Source organism: Panthera uncia, assembly GCF_023721935.1.
Source record: "Panthera uncia isolate 11264 chromosome A1 unlocalized genomic scaffold, Puncia_PCG_1.0 HiC_scaffold_16, whole genome shotgun sequence".
Taxonomy (NCBI): domain Eukaryota; kingdom Metazoa; phylum Chordata; class Mammalia; order Carnivora; family Felidae; genus Panthera; species Panthera uncia.
Window position 1 is genome coordinate 68,597,336 of NW_026057576.1, and position 18,451 is coordinate 68,615,786.

The following is an 18,451-nucleotide window of genomic DNA, read 5'->3' on the forward strand; positions in this document are numbered from 1 at the left end:
CACCAAATTTGTTTTATTCCTTGTGTTGAAATTTTTGTATTTGACTTTTCTTTGATTTTCAGGGGATCATTGTCCCACCTGTGAGAAATTTTCTCTTAATAAATCATAGAATGTTATCGTATAGAACACTTCTTGAATGGAATCTGCTGTCTTAATCCCTGTAATATTTTCACATGTTGTATATCATATAATGCATAGATGTGGGAACTGTCTTAATGTTCTAGGGGTGCCTGGCTGCTTCAGTCAGTAGATCATGTGACTCTTAATGTTGGGGTTTTGAGTTTGTACGCCATGTTGGGTATAGAGATCACTTTAGAATCTTAAAAATAAAATCTTAAAAGGGGGCACCTGGGTGGCTCAGTTGGTTAAGTATCCAACTTCAGCTCAGGTCATGATCTCACAGCTCATGAGTTCTAGCCCTGCGTCTGGCTCTGTGCTGACCTGGAGCCTGCTTCAGATTCTGTGTCTGTTTCTCTCTGCCCCTCCCCCACTTGTGCTCTGTCTCTCTTTCTCTCTCAAAAATAAATATTAAAAATTTTTTTAAAGAAAACAATATTCTAAAGCAAAGAGTAGAAGCAATTCTTTTTCTTCAAATATTGCCAAGTTGGTTTTGTGAAGAAGTAATGATGTTTTGCTTAAAAGGGATTTGTTTTATATAAATAGTGAAGTGTATTTGGTAAAATCAAGTTTAATACTTATTTTACATTTTTATAAATAAAGTTGAATATCTGTTGTTTTCCTCTATATTTTAGTATAATGTGTGGCCCTTCAATTTGAAAAGTTACTGCCATGTAAAATTTGGTCACTTGTTTATTTAGAAAATTTATTTATTTATTTTGAAAGAATGAGAGAACAGGAAGGGCAGAGAGAGAGAATCCCAAGCAGGTTCGACACTGTCAGTGCAGAGCCTGATGTGGGGCTTGAACTCATGAACTGTGAGATCATGACCTGAGTCAAAACCAAGGGTCAACGCTTACCTGACTGAGCCACCAGAGCGCCCTAAAGTCTGATCTTTTAAATTAATGAAACATTTGTTTAAAATTACAGCTTGGGTAGCACTATTTTTTAAGTTTTTTTTTTTTTTTTTTAAAGAATAGTTTTTGTGAAACGCAAGTTTCAAACATTTGAAGCTGCAGCATGCAGTAAGAAAAGTGCTTGTCTGCGGCGCCTGGGTGGCTCAGTCAGTTGGGCGTCTGACTTCGGCTCATGTCATGATCTCTCAGTTGGTGGGTTCGAGCCCCGTGTCGGGCTCTGTGCTGATAGCTCGGAGCCTGGAGCCTGCTTCAGATTCTGTGCTCCCTCTCTCTCTGCTCCTCCCCCCACTTATGCTGTCTCTCTCTCTCTCTCAAAAATAAAATAAAACATGAAAAAAAAAGTGCTTGACTGAAGATAAAAAGACAAGGGCACATATTGGGCTTGGTTTTGCCCAGTGGCAGTGGTACTTCATTGAGTGTGCTTTGTGTTAAACTGAAGCAAAACCCTAGCCCATCTGGTTCTTGAGCTCCTGCTCTGAGCTACCAAGTGGTACTTCCCTTGCTGTATATCACTTAGATGTGTCAATTTGAACAAGCCACTACATCTCCTTGGTTAGAAGTTTATTTGCTTCAAACACTGATGCTCTGGAGATGAGCCCTTCTGTTGGTGCTGGCACCTACTGCAACAGGTTGGTTTCTGTGGAAGCTGATGCATAGTTGTTTATTCACTCAACAAATAACGTGTTGATGTATTGACTTGCTGAGCTCTGGGGATTTCTTGAGAGCAAGCAGACCTAGTCATTGCTGTCAGGGAGATTAAGTGATAGGGGCTGTCATAATTGAAGGGCAGAGTGTAATGTTGCACAGCAATGGCACCTAACCTGGTGTAGAAGGGCTGGAGAGGCTTTCTAGGGAAGGTGAGGTTTAGGTGAGATGTGAAGCACGCACCCCTGTGTTTGAGAGAAAGTGGTAGTTTTTCTCTCATCTGGACTATAGCTTCCCAACTAAAGTCCTCACGTCCCTCTTGCCTCTCTCTATTCATGTGTTCATAGTCTTTTTATTCAACAGCTGTTTATCGAATGACTACTATGTGTCAGGCAGTTGTAGGCTTTTAAAATATATCACTGCACCGGTTAGTGATTTCTGCTTTCCTGGAGGTTGTATTTTAATGTGGTAGGGAAATGAAGAGGGTAGACAATACTCAAAATAATGAGCAAATTATAAGTTCAGATTCTTCAGAATGCAGCCATAGTGGGGACTCGGTTTTCTTGCTCTTAGGCTGAAGTTCAGTGTCTTTATTGTGGCCTGTGGCAGCTCCGCTTCCTTGTACAGTTGGCTTACTCTTCAGGCCCCAGCCCCGCTGACTCTGTTCCACCCTTTCTTTCATTTGCAGGTCTCTTTTCATAGTTGCAGTATCTGAGAAGTTTCCAGGAACTCTGTTTTTAAATTAGAGATTCCCTGTTGTCACACGCCCTCTTCACTTCTGTGTAACATGCATCTCAGTAATGATTTCTTAGCCACTGTGTGTCATGTATGGGTCTGTCTTTTCCACTAGACTATAAATTACATGAAGGCTGGCATGGTGCCTTTCTTGTTGCCTTCTGTCGTCAGGGCCTGGTATGGGGCGTATAGGGTAAGAGTTGGATTGGTGGAAGGGGGCGGAAGAGTAGTGGGTTTCTGGATGAGCTGAGGAGGAGGTGTAAAGGCCAGGCAGCTGGAGGAATGCCTGTGTGGGCTTGGGGGTGGGAAGGAAAGCAGAGGTAGGGAGGGACTGGGGACAAGACTCGTGGCGCAGGCAGGTGGGATCAAGTACTGACACAAAGTAAAGGAATTAAAATTTGGTTCTAAGGCGGTGGGGAGTCATGAAAAGTTTAAGCACATTTTGGGAATACTAGTTTGTTGTGATAACATTTAATGTCCTGGAAATCATTAAGTAGATTGAATAACACCTTCAAGTGTGGCTGGTTTAATTTTTAAATTGTGAAAGAGGTATGAAGTATGAAATTTTGATCTTACTGGTAATAAAGTTAAACATCTACCTAAGGGTCTGTAGCCATAAGTCAAAGTTGCCTCTTCTCCAACTCTTAATCCTATTTTTGAGCAGTAACTCAAGCTGAGGTGGTTGAATATGTCCATACATGACCTTTGATGAGCATTCCAAGGTATTTTTCTATCTTAATGTGGATAAGGTCATATATATATTATCCTACAACTTGCTTTCCCCATGGCACACACTGTATTTGGCATATTCTTGAAGTGGAAGAGTTACCTTCCTAAACCCTAGTCCTCATTCCTTGGCATAGAGCCAAGGCATTTGGAACTGTGTCCTGAGTCTCAAAAGGTCCTGCTGGAGAGGCCATGCCTTCCACTGGATTTTATACTGTCCTTTTCTGCCACTTGCTTTTTGCCTTCAGTTTTCACCTCACAGACCTGGTTTCTAGAACATAGGAAATGGCTTCCAAATTTGGGGTTTGGTTCATGTTGTTCCTTCTGTCTACACTTCTTTTTCCCTAATCTTCCCATGGCAGCGACTGTTTTCTTCAGGCTTTAGTTTATATTTCACTTCAGAAGGATCCTTTTTTTTTTTCTTTTTAATTTATTAAGTAATCTCTACCTCTGAGTTGGGGCTCGAACTCGCAACCCCGAGATCAAGAGTCACACGTTCTACTGACTGAGCCAGCCAGGCACCCCCAGAAGGACCCTTTCTGGGCAGTCTGTCTAAAACATGTTCTCCCTCCCTGTCTCCCTCAGTACTGTTTGTTTCCATGTGCCATTTATTTCAGTTCTCGGTTGGTTTGTTTGCTCTCTTTCAGTTTCCCTTATTAAACAAGTCTGTTAAGTTCTGTGGGTGCAAGAACTATTTCACATAGTATTACATATGGATCAACCTCATCTTTTAAAACTTTTAAAAGACTATGGCATATTCCATTTCATGTATGTATCCTTTTTGGTACCAGTCCCTTTTTGGTACCAGTCCCTTACTGAAAACCTTTAAAATTGTTTTTCTGATTTTCTTATCAAATCACAAGCAACAAATTAAAAATAATTTTATTTATATATCTCTCTGTGTGCATGCATGTGCCTATGTGTATAGGATAGCTTCCTAAAAATGAAATTGCTGGGTTGAGAGATTTAAGTCTTCAAGCTTTATAATATATATAATATGTCCTGAATAAAATATCTTGGGATAAATGAATGACAAGTGAAAAATTTATTTTTAAGGCAGTTTGATTTTACTTGGAAGTGCATTTAGTAACATTTGCTTGTCATAGTAGGAAAAAAAATTTGTTTTTAAGAGTTGTCAGATAAAAATACAGGTTGCCCAGTTAAACCTGAATCTTAGATAATGATTTTTTTAAATGTTTGTTTATTGTTGAGAGAGACAGAGAAACAGCATGAGCAGGGGAGGGGCTGAGAGAGAGAAGGGGACAGAGAATCCCAAGCAGGCTCTGTGCCCTCAGCACAGAGCTGGATGTGGGGCTTGAACTCACAAGTTGTGAGATCATGACCTGTGCTGAAACCAAGAGTCAGACACTTAACCAACACTCAGGTGCCCTGATAATGATTTTTTTTTTAAGGTCCCAAATATTGCATAACACATCATGGTAAGGAAATGTAACATACTGATTAAGTTAAAAGACAGGATTGTTTTGTGGTTATTTATAGAAATGTTGGATTTGTGACAGTCAAAATTTTTGTAAGTTGTGCTTTGTGTAAATAGATATCTCTTTATATACACACATCTACAATGTGTACATAATAAATATCACTAATGAATTCTGTGCATTATCTTTTAACATTTGCCTGTTTGTCAGTTCTCTCAAGATAACAGACTTTTGAGACAGCAGTTTATCTTCTCTCAGAATATCTTTTGCAAATATACTACTACACATTTGAAAGAAAAGACATGTTAAAAGTTTCCTTCTAGGCTTCTTATAATCCAGTCTCCATCAGCCAGCACTCTTCCTGTATTTTGTTCGAGAGGCACTAATTGTCCGCATTTGGCAGCTTTAACACTTCCTGACAGAGAGGCTATTAAGGGGAAGTATTCTCCAATAACTGTCACTGGCTTGAACAAAGAACCTCCAAACTCAATGTGTGGAAACCACTAACATTCTTAAATGACCCTTTTCATGGATTTTTATCCCTTTAAGCTAAAATTTGGAGAATGTAGGGTCAGTGAAAACAGCAAGGTGTAATAAAGCAGTAAACCTTGATTTTTGGGGGGAGAGTAGAGTGGGAGGTATAGATTTATCTCTGACTTGCAAACAATTGTTATTTGGAAAATCTCATTAGCAGATGTGACTGCTTGGAGTAAAAAAAAAAAAAAAAAGAGAGAGACTTAAAACTGATGTTGCTTTCAGGACCGCTTTGAACTTAACAAGCACCTATTTGTGGAGCAGACTGGCTAATGAAAGGAAATTAAATTTTTCTGACAACTTCCCCTGCCAACCTCCTTATTCAGGGGATGTTATTAGGTACTGAAGACTTTTAAGGAAGATTTTTTTTTTTTTTTATTAGACATAAATGAACCAGTTATAAACATCCCCCGCCCCTCCTTTTGGGGGAGAATTCTGACATGGTTACTCTACACCTTTAGATTACTAGCTTAAAAGCTTAAAAAATACCAGCCTTCACTTTAATATTTTAAAGTTATTTTTGAAAACTTCAGGCATTCTCACTACCTAATGGTTTCAAAACATTACTGTTATTCCTTGTGATTAGTTTACATCACTGAATTGTAAAGAAAAGTCATATTTACTAGGGAGGCTTAGATGTAACACCTTCTTTTCAGCTGTCTTTTATTTTTCCATGGGGAGATGTATCAGGAGTGTCCTGTGCTGGGCGTGTTAGGTGAAAGTTAATGATCAATGAAATGGTTTAGATTCAAGGGAAATTTTTTTCCTTTCAGTTGCATTGGTTGGTATTTGGCAATAATTCTTACATGCATCAACTCTTACCTTGTACTGTTTTGGGAGGCATTTGCTTTCCTTGGCTTTTTTGAAGTTTTCCCCCACAAGTTGGTTCATGGAATTTAAAGTTTTAAATTACTTGTCTTAATAAGATATAAAGATAAAATATGTACCTAACAAAATAATGAAATAAAAAAGAAAAAGTAATGGAAACTACTAAAGGAATTTTTGGGGAGACAGTTGACAATTCCTGGAGATATTGGAAATTTACTTTTTTTATTTCTGGAAAATCTTGAGCCTCTCTGAAACAATAGAGAATCAACTCCCCCTGCTGACAGAATCCAGGAAAACATGACATGTAAATATCAGAGGACAGGAACAAGCTGGTTGTAGACAAGCTTTAATGATCTGATTTATGATTCAGTATTGATTGTAAACATCTAAATTCTGCTGTTAAATTCCAGCAACTGCACCAAATCATTTGGCAATTCTGGTAGTGCTTCCTGCCAGCTCATTTCAAACTGCTTTGAGTTTCTTAATATAATAATGATGAGGTAGAATTTACATTCCACTTATGGTATTAATTTTACATTTCTCTGAAAGAAAAGAGTTAGAAGGTTGTAAAATTGAACATTAAATGAATCAGAGGAGACAGTAGTGCAATATATGACTGCCCTAAAGACATTGTGCAATGGCTGATGGGATTAATGTTGGCTCTCATTTCCTGCTTTTACAGGATGCAGATGAAGCTGTCAGAATTGCAAGGGAAATTGGTAAGTTCTTAAATTAACTTTGCTAGAGTTTCTGTGTCTTTCAGCAGATACGGTTGAGTAAACATGTAATAAGTAACCCCATAGAGCAAATAATATTTTAATACATTTAGGATTCTGATTACTTGTCCCTTTGGAAGAATTTATCTGCTGAATTAGCATATTATTAAAGTGAACTTTAAAGAGTAATTTGACTTTTTAATTACAGCTCTTTTGTAAGTTGAAATCACTGGCTAATTAAAAGAAGGAATTGTCTTAACTCTTGAGATTGGATATAATGTAAATTTTATGTATTTAGCTGAATACAACCTATTAAAGTTAAAGACATAGATGATTAAAATGAAGATTTCACATTTGACAAGGCTCTTCAAGTTTTTACCTTGTCCTAAGATGTTTTAATAATCTTGCTAGGAAACAGAATTTGACAAATCAGAACTGGATATTCTAAATTGGAGTAAACAGTAAACTGAAGGACATTTTAATGACTGTGTTACTTGATTGTTTTAGGTACAATTATACTTAGGGCAGGGCTTATCAACTTCTTATTTAAAAAAATATTCCTTTATTGCTCATGACAACTGTTATATTTTCAGTATCTGCCAATTAAAAAAATAGGTGAGGACAAATTGTTATCATGGATTAGTGGTGGTATCCAGTTACTTTACAGTTGTGTTAATCAAATTAGTATTTGTATACATTTGACAGAACTTTGTAGGTTTGTGAGAGAAATCTGACAATGCTCAGCAGTCAGGAAATCTCACCTTCTTAGCATTCCTACACGGATGGGGCCAAACTTTTCAGCATCCCGCATTAACATTTCTTTGGTCCTGTTTTGTCATTAAGATCCACTGTTTGGAATTGTTTTATCCACTGGGAGAACATTTGATTTGGCAACATTTACAGAGTTGTGATACATGGTATATACATCTTATTTCTGAAAGTAATCGATTGCATTAGTAAATACATTCTTTACAATTGGCTCAGGCTAGCTGAACAGTTCTTTAGTGATCTGGAAAGTTGTTGGCTTGTTGTGTCCCTGTTTCTGGTTGGGTCTGGCTAAATTATTTTGGTTTGGCTCATGGTTAACTGTGTTTCATTGTTTATTTGTTTTGCAAACATAGCTGCTACTGATACAGATTTGGATTTAAGACCCAGTCTTAGAAAATCTTATTTTATCTGACTATAACATCTCTTCCTTAATCATTTCTTCTGACACATCAACATTTTCAAAAAAACATTTCAGTACTTCACAGGAAGATTTGCTGGATTGCTGAATAAGTTGGACTGCATGGAACTGATTCGTGGTTTATTTCTTTGAGAAAATCAAAAGCGTCTCTCTGAAGTTTGAAATCACTGTCATTCCTCACAGCCTAAGAGGCAGGTAGCATATACCTGCTGGCTTTTGAGGAGACTTTCTTCTAAAGTAATTTCACTTCATTCTACTGTATACGTGTAGATTTAAGAAGTCATCTTTCTAGTTTAGGTGGTATTGTTATTAACTACAGAATAAGATAGACTAGTACTGTTAACACAATAGTATCTACATAAAAAGGACAGAATATTTGGATAAATTTAGAGAAATGAAAGGGATTGGAAGAAAATCTTGAATTATGTTGGCATGCTTTATTTCGAATTATGAATCTTCACCTCTTAAGCATTTCCTTTGTGTAAATGGCAGGCTGCAAATGGCTTTGCTTGCTTTTTCATGTCTTGTCCTTTATGTTTTCTTTCTTTTTTCCCCCCAAATAATCTGTGACCTTTAAAATAATCAGTTAATCATAGTGGGACTCTGAACAGTTCTCATCACCTGGCTTTCCTCAGTATTTTAATGCTGTGCTTTGCTCCCCTTTGAGCTAAGGAGTTACCGAATTCCATCGCAGGCTCTTTTCTTTATATTTAGGCACAACCTTTATGACTTCTTCCTCTTTCCTATCTTCTCATTCTTCTCCAGTTATACCTTCTCATTTGTGAAATAAATGATCGTAATCATGGCTGTGAAGTCTAACACTGCTAGTGTTTTGCTTATGCTGAAAGAAAGGGAAGCCATAAAATTTGAGGTGAAATAAAACATAATAAAGAACCAGGGTCATCAGCCTATTATAAAGCTCTTGGAATTTCCCTGAAACCCCCCCCTGAATCACCACAGAAACCTCCCATAAAACTGTTTCCCTGAAGTGCCAGCTTCTAAAATAAATGAAATGAAATTAAATATTATTCCACTCTCAGTATTCTGTATTCTTTGGTGATTCATCAGTTTTGTTTTCTACTCATTTTATTGAGATCTATCACACTTTAACTACATTATGATTTTGATGGGCTTTGGTGAATTCATTTAAGAGTTGAATTAAACATTGATTCCACAGGAAAATATGCTCCTAGTTCTAAACAACTGAACTATAATCAAACCTTTGAAACTGTCTATTTATGGGTAGCAGATTGACGATGTCATATATACCTATTGACATATTTTTCTGCTTTCCTTCTTTCTGTGTTACCTGGAGAAAATTAAATTGGGCTTTTCTGTGATTCCCTCCTCTCTCGAGTCTTCTCTCCTGGAAACAGGAATCTGTGAGGCCAAAGGAGGAAGCTAACTGCCTTGAGCATTGATGAATTAGGTGTCTTTTACATAATAGTAGCTCTTGTTTATGGAGCATTTTTTCCATGTTGCAGGCACTTTGTGAATGTTATTTCTAATGCTAATTCCTGGGTTAATTATTTTCATTTACATTTAAGAAACTGAGGATTAGAAATGGTAAGTAATTTGCTCAAGGTCACAGAGCTACTGAGTGGTGGGCCTGCTTTTAAATATAGGTTCATTTAGCTCCAAAGACTATCGATTTTTCATTATACTTTTGCTAAACTAATGGGATTAGAGGATGAGAGCTAACATTTCAGTCACCACTTGGTGTAAAATACTGTGAGTCACTTAAGCATGTTATATGTGGCATTAAAGAAACAGCTTCGTATCGTCGACAGGGTGAGAGACCATTAGGGCTTAATATGTTACCTCTGTGTACTTGATTTTTGGTCTGCCTTGTCTCCTTCATTCTCACTCCTGATGTTTTCCTTTGACCTCTCTAAGTTTACAGATACAGGGCTATTGATCCCCAGTTTATCTTTAACCCCAGAGATAGACAACAGTAATCAGTAAGACTGATTTGCATTAAAGTTTGATCTTTTTTTACTGGATCAAAGGTCCTTAATACAATCAAGCTGAATTGATTGGTGAAAGGAAAAGAAATTGTAAATCTGAAACCTGTCATTTAACCTGCCCTTTAACTTCCAGATTGTTCTGATTCTTTTCTTTGGCACGTCTTTCTCAACAATTGCAGATCCTGTCCGATTTAAATAAATGTTTTCTGATCCCCAGATTCACCATCCTCTAAGCCTGCTTCGTCCACAGTTTCTGCATCTCAGTACATGTCACTCCCATTTACTCAGTGGCTAAAGCTAAAACCCAAGATCTATCCTGGTGCCATTGCCCTGTCATCCTAATGTCAATATATCAATAGATACTGTCAGTCCTTCATTCAAAATACCTCCTGTGTTCACTACTCACTATCTGTACGACTAGTACCCTCTCCCAAACTACCATTGTCCTCTCTGGGACTGTGACAATAGTTTCTCTGCTTCTTTTCTTAAACACTTCAAAGCCATTCTTCACATAACAGTGTGATATTTGAAAACTCTAAATAACAAGGACACGCCCCCATCTCATCCCACTCCGTATCTGCTTGAAGCCCTCTAATGGCATTTCCTTGCACTTACATAAAATCAAAATTCCTTAGCCTGACTAACCCCAAATGATTTGGCACCTGCTTTCTCTCCAATCACATTTTATACTACTCCCCGCCTTGCCTGCTATACTTTAGTTACACTGGCTTTCTTGAACACCTCAAACTTCAGCCAACATCTGTTGTTGCCTGAGTTGTTAATTTTAGCCATTCTGACAGGTGTGTGGAGTTCTCACCAATAAAGTTGAACAATGTGCCTTCCAGTTAAAAAAAAAATTCTTGATTTGTAGAAAGTTTGCTGATTTCCATGATGTCACTACTTCTACCATAGCCAATTTCAAGTTACCAATGAGACGTTATTACTTATTTTGAGAGGAAGAGAGAGAACGTGCATGTGTGGAAAAGGGGCAGAGGGAGAGGAAAAATCCTAAGCAGACTCCGTATTGTCAGCGTGGAGCCCAACATGTGCCTTGACCTCATGAACCGTGAGATCGTGACCTGAGCCAAAATCAGGAGTTGGACACTTAATGGACTGAGCCACTCAGGCGCCTCACCAGTGAGACATTATTGAACGTGGAACTTGGAGAAGTGCAGTAGCATGCCATTTTATAGTATTTCCACCATGCCAACACAATAACATCAAGAACATAGATATAGCCAAGTGTAGGAAAATAATTAGACAGTGGTGCATTTTGAGTATTTATTACCAAGTTTCCTGAAAATTTAGCAGTTGGCTCTTCTGAGCTAATAAAAGCCAATTCTAACACACGGCTGGTTCTAGCCAGTTGCTATAGACAGAATGTTTGTGTCCTCTCAAAATTCATGTGTGGAAATCTAATCCTCAATGTGATGGTATTTAGAGGTGGGGTCTTTGGGAGGTGATCAGGTCATCAGGACAGAGCCATGTGCTCTGATGAGTGGGATTAGCATCCTTATAAAACAGACCCCAGAAAAAGATATTTGCAAATGACGTATCTGGATACAGGGTTAGTATCCCAAATCTATAAAGAACTTAACCAAACTCAACACCAGAAAAACAAATAATCCAGTGAAGAAATGGGCAGAAGACATGAATAGACAATTTTCCAAAGAAGACATATGGATGGCCGACAGACACATGAAAAGATGCTCAACATCACTCATCATCAGGGAAATACAAATCAGAGCCACACTGAGATATCACCTCACATGGGTCAGAGTGGCTAAAATGAACAAATCAGGAAACTACAGCTGCTGGCGAGGATGTGGAGAAACGGGAACCTTCCTGCACTGTTGGTGGGAATACAACTGGTGCAGCCACTCTGGAAAACAGTGTGGAGGTTTCACAAAAAATAGTACTACACTCTGACCCAGCAATAGCACTACTAGGAGTTTACCCAGGGGATACAGGAGAACTGATGCATAGGGGCACATGTACCCCAGTGTTTATAGCAGCACTTTCTTTCAACAATAGCCAAATTATGGAAACAGCCTAAATGTCCATCAACTCATGAGTGGATAAAGAAGATGTGGTTTATATATACAATGGAATACTACTTGGCAGTGAGAAAGAAAAATCCTGCCATTTGCAGCAACGTGGATGGAACTGGAAGGTATTATGCTGAGTAAAATAAGTCATTCAGAGAAGGGCAGAATCATATGTTTTCACTCATATGTGGATCTTGAGAAACTTAACAGAAGACCATGGGGGAAGGGAAAGGGAAAAAGTAGTTACAGAGAGGGAGGGAGGGCAAACCACAAGAGACTCTTAAATACAGAGAGCAAACTGAGGGTGGATGGGGGAGTGGGGGAGAGGCAAAAGTGGGTTATGGGCATTGAGGAGGGCACTTGTTGGGATGAGCACTGGGTGTTGTATGTAAGCCAATTTGACAATAGATTATATTTTTAAAAATTCCATGAAAAAAAAAAAAAATAGACTCCAGAGAGCTCCCTTGCCTTTTTCACCATGTGAGGACTCTTGGCTGTTTATGAAACAAGAAGTAGGTTCTTACCAGACGCTGAATCTGTTAGCAACTTAATCTTCTATTTCTCAGCCTCTAAAACTATGAGAAATAAATGTTTGTTGTTTAAGTCAAAACAACAACAACAACAACAACAACAACAACAAAAAGAACATCTACAGAGAGGATCAGTAAGGAAATACAGATCTTGAACAACACTATAAAGCAATTAGGCCTTATATATATAGAATACTTTGCACAACATTAGAAAAATACACATTTTCCTCAAGTATTTATTAAAAGGAGGCATGAAGGACTGAATGATTGGGTTATAAAACATTTTTTAAGGAAAGGATAAAATAATATCAAACCAAACAGTATCTCATAAAGTGTGTTCTTTGTCCTGCAAGGTTCTCAGGACTTATTTCAATATGGAAATATCTCCTTGCCGCTTTTATTGAAGTATATTGATGGATTGCTTTTCTCTTAAAATAGCATGGGATTCCCTGCATTAAACAGATTCTATTTATCTTTGCAAATGGTGGTTTTATGTTCATTTAGTTACTGTTTTGTAATAAAGTTGACCATGTGAGTTAGTTTTCCTTGCATTTCTAGTACTTAAGACAATGCTTATCACATAGTATATATTCAGCAAGTGGTTATTCAGTGAATGAATACAAATAGAAATGTGTATATCAGTATACAAATGAATTAGGTAATCATACATTAAATTTTTTTTCACAATATTTATAGACCATAATTTGACAGAGATTTTCTCACTTCCTCCCCCCCTTTCCTAATCTTGAATTTTGTAATGGAGATACCTGGGAAGAACTGGAACATTAAGTAAACCATGATAAAGTGTCAGCAAATAGATAATTAAAAAGTAATCTAAGATTATTCAAGTAAATTTAGTATGTGCTTGTTAACAACTACTCATCAATTCTCGAAGGTTGTCCTTGGATTCATTAGGCTGGGATAATGGCAGTTTTAGGAATCTAAGATTTAGATGTATGAGATTATGTGACTGATCCTTATTGCCTTCTCACTTCTCTCTGATGGTGACATCTTATGTTCTTAGCAAGATAGGCTCTCCCGTGTGTGCGTGCGTGCATGTGTGTGTGCTTGTTTTTCTTTAAGATTTTTATTCTAAGTAATTTCTACACCCAATGTGGGGCTTGAACTTACAACCCCTAGATCAAGAGCTGCACGTTCTACCGAGAGAGCCAGCCAGGTGCCCCCTTCCATTGGTTTCTTTTTGATATTAGTCTTCAGACTGCCATGGCCTCTGGCTCTGGTTAGTGGGGGTGGTCTTGCTTTCTTCTCTGTTCTGGCTCTTTTCCCCTGCCTGTACCTCCCATCTTCCTTTTGACATATCATTACATAAAAAGTTGCTTGTGGTTTTTTTTTTTTTTTTTTAACATAAGAACAAATTGTGTTAAGAGGGATAAAAATACTTGGCTAAGGCCCCAAATCTTTTATTTCCTCTATTTCATGCTGTTTATTTCACACATGGTATACGGCTGTGTGGTTGAAGATATATTGAAGAAACCTTTGAAGAACTATTACAGTTTGTATACCTTCTTCTCAATCTCACATTCTGTTAATTTATTTTCCAAATAGGTCCACAATAGAAGATATGATTAATATGCTAAGGAGATTTAGTAAGAAATGCCTAAGGAAAAAGTTAGGTTGAAGAGAATGGTGTTCTTTGTGAAATCCGTTAAAAAGTGAGGATTTTTTACCTTGCTCTTTTCCCATCATTGAAGTAATGTGGTCATTCGAGGTCAGAATGATAATCCCTGGGAGATGGGGGAATGAGAGTCCTATGTCCCCTTTCTTCATTTCCCACCGTCACTTAGGGTACTTCTGTTTTCTTTTATTACTCCAGCATACACGTTTTGGTTTTAGCGTGATTTCACAAGTTCTCACTGTGTATTTTTTCCATATTCTTTCCCATTGCCTCTCTTTTGCTTTTCTCAGTTCTTCCTCATCTTCTGTTTTTCTTGCATACCTTTTCTTTTTTCTGTTCTTCTGTTACACAAGAGGCTGTGTTTGATGTTCCAACAGTAATGTGAAAACATTGAGCCTTTGGTTTTTGTTTGGAAACTTGCTGTGTGTGAACCCCTTTTGCTCTAATCTATCAATACATTAAATGTGCTCTATTTTTGTTCCTAGAGCAGAGCTAGGGATCTAATTTTTTATTTGCCTGAGTAGAGGGAAATAGGTAGACAAGATCAGTTTTTCTAAAAAGGATAATTGCTTTTCCTTGCCAAATCAAAACAAGTCATGTTATGTTTGGGTTTACTTTAGCTTATAACATGTCTTGATTATATCTTTATGTGTGCAGTATTGGTTCATTCTTATTTAAACTAAATATATTTCTGTAGTTATTTGTGTTGTGTGTGTATGGACAACGTAGGAAGGGCAAACCATCCTGTGCCCTTTTCACACTTTTTTAAAAAATATATATATATTTTTTTTACTGTTTATTTATTTTTGAGACAGAGAGAGACAGAGCATGAACAGGGGAGGGTCAGAGAGAGGGAGACACAGAACTGAAACAGGCTCCAGGCTCCGAGCTGTCAGCACAGAGCCCGACGCGGGGCTTGAACTCACAGATCGCGAGATCACGACCTGAGCCGAAGTCGGCCGCCCAACCGACTGAGCCACCCAGGCGCCCCCCTTTTCACACTTTTTAAAAATTTTCCATTGGGAAAAATAAAGTGATAATAAGGATCACTTACAGTATCTTTTTAGAGAATATATATATTATATATCTGCAGTGGTAGTGGAGATATGAGTCATTCATAGTTGGACTGCAATACATAACATGTTTACATTCCAGTTACTGGATGATGATAAATCCCAGATAGTATTCGATGCAAATATGTATCACCTCAGTCTAAATGTGTTAACCCAAAGTGTATGGCAAAACTAAGTTGATAATGCTAAAACTAACTATTACTGATTTGGAAATAAAAGAAAGTAGAAAGTGTTATGACCAAGTATACACAACATGAGTAATGCATTGATAATGGAATTCATTACCTCAAATTGCTTGAACTTAAACTACCTCTGTTTGTATATACAATAGGAGCTTTTCAGTGTAGCCAAGTGTTGTGTGACAGCCACATTTCCCAGCAGATTCTGAATTGTACTTCTCAGAAAGCTCTAGTAATATGCTGGTTTTTATTCAAGTCCATATAATTGTCATTAGTTCATAAGCTCTCTAGTATTCCACATATTTATTGTCTTCTCTTGTGATCTTAAGCAACAAAGACTATTTCTTTGTCCTGTGTGTTTGCTTCCCAGCAGTCATGTTGTGGGAGCCAGCCTTGTTCTGTGCCAGCCTTGTTCAGGGAGTAAGAGGGCTCATGGAAGTTCTGCCATGTGCAGTGTCATGTATCACAGAGGCAGGAAGTGGAGAGGTTTCAGTTTCGATATCAGCAATGAGGCTTTTCCCATGATTCACTGTTCACTATTCTATTTCATTTTGTGGTTTTGCTCTTTGTGCATGATAGTCATCATCTCCCAAATCTTGAATTTATCAGCTTCTCTCCATTTCTCGGCTCCTTTTTCTGTTTAAGCTCCTGTCACCTCTTGCTCTGATCACTGTAATAGCCTTTCAGATGTATTCCTTTGTAATAGGTGGAATTCCTTTGGAAACAGATTCTGGAAGTTTATTGCAGAAATACACTTGGGACCAGTATATGTGAAGGAGTGAAAGACTCCGGACTGAAAGAGGAGTTGAGTTGAGATGCAGACTCAACAAAGGACTTAGCTGACCCTACAGAGAGTTCTGAATATTGAGTTGGTTTTTTATAACTGTTTCAATGACATTGAGCCTTTGTACACCGGTGTCAGCTCACCATTGGGTGTGGGCTGTCCCTAAGATTGGGCAGAAAGCTGAGGACAAGTCAGCTGTTGGTTGCCAATAATATTTCCAGCAGCTGGCAGAATGGCCTAAAGTGATGATCTGAATTGGAAACCCTATTTCACAGTTTTGATATGTATTTTTCGTAATTGTTCATATCTGGGTATTTTCAGATTTCTCTCTGTTTCTCTCTCTTCTCTCTCCTTTTGTCTTTTTTTCCTTTTCTTGTCTTTTTCTTTTCTCTTTTTCTTTTTTCTTTTCTGTTTCTATACCCAACATGGGGCTCAAACCCACAACCCTGAGATCAGGAATTGAATGCTCTCCTGAGTGAGCCAGCCAGGCGCCCCAGATTTCTATTATGGTTTTTGACGGTGTTTTTTAAGAATGCATTTTAAAATAACTGAACATTTTCTACTTTTTGTATTATTGATTTCTTTTTTTTTTTTTTTAATGTTTACTTATTTTTGAGAGAGAGTGAGTGAGTGAACATGAACAGGGGAGAGGCAGAGAGAAAGGGAGAGAGAGAAAATTCTAAGGAGCCTCATGCATAGGTAGATCCCGTGAACTGTGAGATTATGACCTGAGCCGAAATCAGGAGTCGAACAGTTAACTGACTGAGCCACCCAGGCACTGCTTATTTTATTGATTTCTAACTTAATTGCTTTCTGTTAAATGAATATGATCTTTTTTATTTAGAATCTTATTTGATAAGAATTACCTTATGGCCAAGGCATAAGTCACTTTACATCTTACATCCGTGCCTGAAAATAATGTATATTCTCAAATTATGCTGTATTTTATAGATAACCAGTAGGTCAGCACTACCTGTTAGGATGTTCAAATATTCTAGTGATGTTTTGATTATATGATCAATTTGTAAAAGAGTGGATTTTTCAGATTTTCCTTGCTTGTTAAGGTTTTGCCTCTGTATATTCTTAAGATAAGTTAATAAGTAATATAACAGCATAACATGTATCTTCTTGGCTAATTTTACTTCTTAGCGAAGTGTAGTGACTTTTTGGCTTTTATTTATTTTTTTATTTTTTTTTAATTTTTTAATTTTTTAATTTTTTATTTTTTAATATATGAAATTTACTGTCAAATTGGTTTCCATACAACACCCAGTGCTCATCCCAAAAGGTGCCCTCCTCAATACCCATCACCCACCCTGCCCTCCCTCCCACCCCCCATCAACCCTCAATTTGTTCTCAGTTTTTAACAGTCTCTTATGCTTTGGCTCTCTCCCACTCTAACCTCTTTTTTTTTTTTTTTCCTTCCCCTCCCCCATGGGTTTCTGTTATGTTTCTCAGGATCCACATAAGAGTGAAACCATATGGTATCTGTCTTTCTCTGTATGGCTTATTTCACTTAGCATCACACTCTCCAGTTCCATCCATGTTGCTACAAAAGGCCATATTTCATTTTTTTCTCATTGCCACGTAGTATTCCATTGTGTATATAAACCACAATTTCTTTATCCATTCATCAGTTGATGGACATTTAGGCTCTTTCCATAATTTGGCTATTGTTGAGAGTGCCGCTATAAACATTGGGGTACAGGTGCCCCTATGCATCAGTACTCCTGTATCCCTTGGATAAATTCCTAGCAGTGCTATTGCTGGGTCATAGGGTAGGTCTATTTTTAATTTTCTGAGGAACCTCCACACTGCTTTCCAGAGCGGCTGCACCAATTTGCATTCCCACCAACAGTGCAAGAGGGTTCCTGTTTCTCCACATCCTCTCCAGCATCTATAGTCTCCTGATTTCTTCATTTTGGCCACTCTGACTGGCGTGAGGTGATATCTGAGTGTGGTTTTGATTTGTATTTCCCTGATAAGGAGCGACGTTGAACATCTTTTCATGTGCCTGTTGGCCATCCGGATGTCTTCTTTAGAGAAGTGTCTATTCATGTTTTCTGCCCATTTCTTCACTGGGTTATTTGTTTTTCGGGTGTGGAGTTTGATGAGCTCTTTATAGATTTTGGATACTAGCCCTTTGTCCGATGTGTCATTTGCAAATATCTTTTCCCATTCCGTTGGTTGCCTTTTAGTTTTGTTGGTTGTTTCCTTTGCTGTGCAGAAGCTTTTTATCTTCATAAGGTCCCAGTAATTCATTTTTGCTTTTAATTCCCTTGCCTTTGGGGATGTGCCGAGTAAGAGATTGCTACGGCTGAGGTCAGAGAGGTCTTTTCCTGCTTTCTCCTCTAAGGTTTTGATGGTTTCCTGTCTCACATTCAGGTCCTT

The 18,451-nt window shown here is 37.8% G+C and overlaps 1 protein-coding gene across 5 annotated transcripts in view; it reads left to right on the forward strand.

Annotated features, from left to right (window-relative positions):
- Positions 1-18,451, forward strand: part of PCCA (propionyl-CoA carboxylase subunit alpha) — a 483,211-nt gene that overhangs the window by 192,090 nt on the left and 272,670 nt on the right. For all 5 annotated transcript variants that reach the window (XM_049647162.1, XM_049647163.1, XM_049647160.1 and 2 more), the window contains one exon: positions 6,624-6,660. In XM_049647162.1, coding sequence (XP_049503119.1) covers positions 6,624-6,660 — 37 coding nt within the window. The remainder of the gene's footprint in view (positions 1-6,623; positions 6,661-18,451) is intronic.